Source organism: Amphiprion ocellaris, chromosome 9, assembly GCF_022539595.1.
Source record: "Amphiprion ocellaris isolate individual 3 ecotype Okinawa chromosome 9, ASM2253959v1, whole genome shotgun sequence".
Classification (NCBI taxonomy): domain Eukaryota; kingdom Metazoa; phylum Chordata; class Actinopteri; family Pomacentridae; genus Amphiprion; species Amphiprion ocellaris.
In genome coordinates, this window is record NC_072774.1 from 10192928 (window position 1) to 10196849 (window position 3922).

Consider the following 3922-nt stretch of genomic DNA (forward strand, 5'->3'; position numbering starts at 1 on the left):
ACAGCGCCAGAAACCCTTGTGGAGGAAAGAACCTGTTGATATACAAGGACGAATAATTTGCTGCGAAACAAATTGAGTCGCTTAAATTCAGGCTAAATGAATAGAGAGGATAAAGGCTGACAGCAAAAGCTGTTTAAGCACAAGATGAGACTTAAATGTTACATTTACTGGTTGGTAGCACATTAAAAAAAAGGCATAAACATGCATGAAGAGTTTTATTTTGTTAAAAATAAGACCAGTCAATAAAAAAATGGCTGCAAATGGTTCATAAAACCACAAAGTAACATTGACTTGAGAATATTTACATCAACATATGGCTTAACAAAAACAATTTTCAGGTCAAAACATGCATCACGGAAGTGTGAAGAAATGGCAGGAGTCAGTAAGCTCAAACACACACACAAACACACACACAATGACTTGCATAAACAAGGACAAGAACGGTTGCATTTCTACCATCAGTCTCTATCCTGTGGCCTCCTGGCGGCTGCTGATACTGTGTCGAATTTTTCCATTTTCTGAAAACAACTTTAAAACACTGTGCACAAATTCCTATACAACTCTAAGCCCTGCGAGAAAGAAGAATCTTCTCAGTGGGTAATTTCCAGGAAAGCTTTTAAAAAAAAAAAGGTCCTTGCATTAAAATGACACAAAGTACAACCGCCCCACGAAAAAAAAGGTGCTCCGCTTAGTAACAGAAGGAAGGATGAAGGCCTCCGTCTATTGGGTGACATCCTTTGTAAATAGTTTGTGTTTTGCCCTTTAGAGAGAGAGCAGAGGAGCACCGGAAGAGTCTGTTTCGGTGTCGTGGTGGTAGGCCGAGTAGGCAGTGGCGGTGCTGGAGGAGTACGCTGCAAAAGGAACCAAAAATGGCACATTATTACAGCAGAAAAACTGGTATATTTCAGCCTCGGAGTTTAACACATTCCCAGGCTGCGATGATGTGAAAGTTGTCGAAACACAAAGACATGTAACAGGACACCTGCTCCTTTTAAAAACAACCTCTTTGCAGAACAGCACAAGAAAAAAAAGAGCCTCCTGCTGCTGCACTGTAATCCACCTGTAACCCAAGCTGTGCACTAAAATGACATAATAAATCAGGCGTATATTTAATGCGACTTGATCTGCTGCTCTGGCAGGTGGTGTTGCATGACCACTGAGCCGCAGGGAGGGGGTCTGATGGTGTTAGGTGGCCCTGTAATGAGGGATTGTAATATGCGGAGAAAAGGGAAATAATGTGGGGCTTTCACCTGTTTTAAAAAGTGTGATGCTGCTGGAAAGTGGAGGAGGAGGTGAGAAAATGCCTACAGCTGCAGCGGGCACAAAGACTGGGCTGCTGATTCACACAGCAGGGCGGTAATTAAACCTAACATCACGATATCTAATGCATTTTAATGCGTCCGTCCGCACAAAAAGGGGGTCTGTGCTGCACTCACTTCTCCCGCTGTGGAGTCTCATTTTCCTGGCCAGCTCGTCCGATGGAGTCTGCTCTGACACTTTCACCTCTGGAACTGCAGCAGGAGACAACAAAGCAAAGAAGAAAAAAAAATCAACACAGGCTCCTTAAATGAGCATTTTACAATCAATCCGGTCACCAGACGCTGTGCACATGTATGAACCTGCCCCAGATTAACCGATTGTTATTAGGCCACTGCCTGTAGAATGCTTGGCTCACAAACAAAAGAGCTCCAGCAGCGTTCCAACAGCCACTATGAGTCACTCAAAGAACACAGATGATTGGTATATTTGGTATGCTGCAGCCAGGTGGACGTGACAGTGGCAGAGATAAATAATAGACATCTTACAATCACTGCTCATGAAGGTCATGGTCTCGTTGCCGCTGTCCGGCAGTGTCCCGTCGCTCCTGCCGTTGGGCCGCTGCCCCGTCGACTGGTGGCTCTTGTTCCTCTTGCCCTTGCGGGTGCTGATGCGGATGACGCCGTGCACCAGCTTGCACTCGGCCTCCTGCTCCTCCAGGTTGTAGTCCTGGGCGATGTTGTAGATGAGCTCGCTGATCTCGTTGGTCTTGCGGGAGAATGACGAGTCCGAGGTGCACTTGGCCAGCTGGTCGATCTGGTGCAGGGCATACAGCTCCAGCAGCTTCTTGGTGATGAGCGAGTCAATGTCCGTGCCCGTGTCGCTCAGGTCGTCCAGGTCGTAGTCCTCGCGGGACAGCAGGCTGGTGTTGCTCACCGGCCGCTGGCTTTCACCTTTGCCGGGCGTGCGGGTGCGTTTGGAGGCGGGCAACGGGTACCTGACCGTCTGACCTCCGATGCGCACGTCCTGGTAGCGGAAGCTGTCGCTGGTGGGCAGCTTGGAGGCCTTGGGGGGCTTGTTGGACTCCAGGGGGATGCCGCAGGTGGGGTTGAGCACAGCCATGCCGTTGGGAGGGTGAGGCTCGGTGGCTGCTTTAGGGGGATGGTCTGTGGAGCTTTCGTTCACAGGCAGGCAGGGCTCTCGGCTGCCGTAAAACCCGCAGGTGAGTACGCAGCAGATGAGGGCCTTGCAGCCGCCCCAGCCCATGGAGGCGCAGGAGCCGCAGGCATGTCTGCTGGGGGGCGCATTGTCTGCAGACCCGGGGATAAATCCTATAGTATCTGAGCCCCTTCCGTTCCTTGGGTGGGCTCTGCTGCGACTGTATTTGCTGTCTGAGTAGCGGGAGTGGTCGGCGTGGTGCTCTCGGAGATGCTCCCCATGAGGGTCCTTGAAGGAGTCCTGGCTGGCTGTGCTGTCCCTGGATATCGTCCGGGTTTGTCGGTACTTTTCCGCTCTGGAGCTGGAGCCGTGGTGCTTGTGGTGGCGGGACGTCTGGGGAGCCCCTGTGCTCTGGCCAGGCATGGCTCAGAACGCCCGGGACCTGTTTTAAGGGAGGAGAGAGGCATGTTTAGTAAAAAAAAACAAAAAAAACTGCTGTACGTGTGTTCCCACACAGGCTTGCAGCAGTAAACGCACCATTTCACATAACCTGGATTCACACTGACAGTAAAATAAGCTGCCAGGAAATTCTGAAAATGTAAATAAAACTGAGTGCATTGATGCCTGCCTTGATAATAACTTACGCCACTCGTCGCGCCCTGAGTTTGGCCCACGGTGCGCAGGAGAGCAGCTACCACCAAACTTCATTCAACTTTTCACCGTTTTTAACGCAACGTGCAAAACGAGCCACTTACCGCATAAGAGGAAACAGTTGTGGTCGAGTTTTATCCCGGATAACTTGTTCGGCGAGCAAACCGCGGAAGTCTCGGGGAGAAAACTTCGAGCCGAGCGCTTCAAAGCGGAGGAGGAAAGGCGGATTTCGAGCGTTCAGGTGATTTTTACCTCCACTCAGAGACTAACTTTTGCAAACCTGCTAAGTTTGGATTCCTGCGCTTCGACCAGACGAACCGACTCGGCCCATTCGTGTTGTCTTTGTTTCGGTAAAGTTGACAGTGTTGTGCTGCCGAGTCTCCAAGTGTTTGGCTATTACCTGCGGCTACAGCTAATCCCAGATCTGCTCCCACCCACAGGTGAGCCGTGACGTCACACGAGGCGGACAGAAACCAGGAGGGGGGAGGAGGGGGAGTAAAAACACAGACACACACGTGAAACCTTAAAAAAGTGAAACAATGAACCTCAAAGTTTCTATCTATCTATCTATCTATCTATCTATCTATCTATCTATCTATCTATCTATCTATCTATCTATCTATCTATCTATCTATCTATCTATCTATCTATCTATCTATCTAATCTCATTTTTGTGTAATTTTACATGACAGTATGTTACAACCCTTCAAAATTGAAAAAAAAAAATAACGTACTAATTTACTCAATTTAATTAGTTTAATTTCACAAATATTACTGTTAACACAAAACTAAACTAAGTAAAATGCAAATTTACCTTACGAATTTAAATGTTAAAGTTGAGACTATATGTGATACA

The 3922-nt window shown here is 48.2% G+C and overlaps 1 protein-coding gene across 1 annotated transcript; it reads right to left on the reverse strand.

Moving 5' to 3' along the window:
* Positions 1 to 200: 200 nt before the first annotated feature.
* kdf1a (keratinocyte differentiation factor 1a) lies at positions 201 to 3467 on the reverse strand. The gene is made up of 4 exons (XM_023278403.3): positions 3171 to 3467; positions 1806 to 2857; positions 1437 to 1511; positions 201 to 851 (listed from the first exon to the last, which is right to left on the reverse strand). The coding sequence occupies exons 2-4, from the start codon at positions 2836 to 2838 to the stop codon at positions 763 to 765; spliced, it is 1197 nt and encodes a 398-aa protein (XP_023134171.1). The 5' UTR covers positions 2839 to 2857; positions 3171 to 3467; the 3' UTR covers positions 201 to 762.
* Positions 3468 to 3922: the final 455 nt, after the last annotated feature.

What these genes read in the sequence shown, in the direction of transcription:
- kdf1a (XM_023278403.3), bottom strand. Translation starts at nt 2,838, where the DNA reads ATGCCTGGCCAGAGCACAGGGGCTCCCCAGACGTCCCGCCACCACAAG. An exon ending in GACCTTCATGAGCAGTGATT is followed by an intron (nt 1,512 to 1,805) that starts GTAAGATGTCTA and finishes CTCCTGCTGCAG; the next exon opens with TTCCAGAGGTGAAAGTGTCA. An exon ending in GAGACTCCACAGCGGGAGAA is followed by an intron (nt 852 to 1,436) that starts GTGAGTGCAGCA and finishes TTCCTTTTGCAG; the next exon opens with CGTACTCCTCCAGCACCGCC.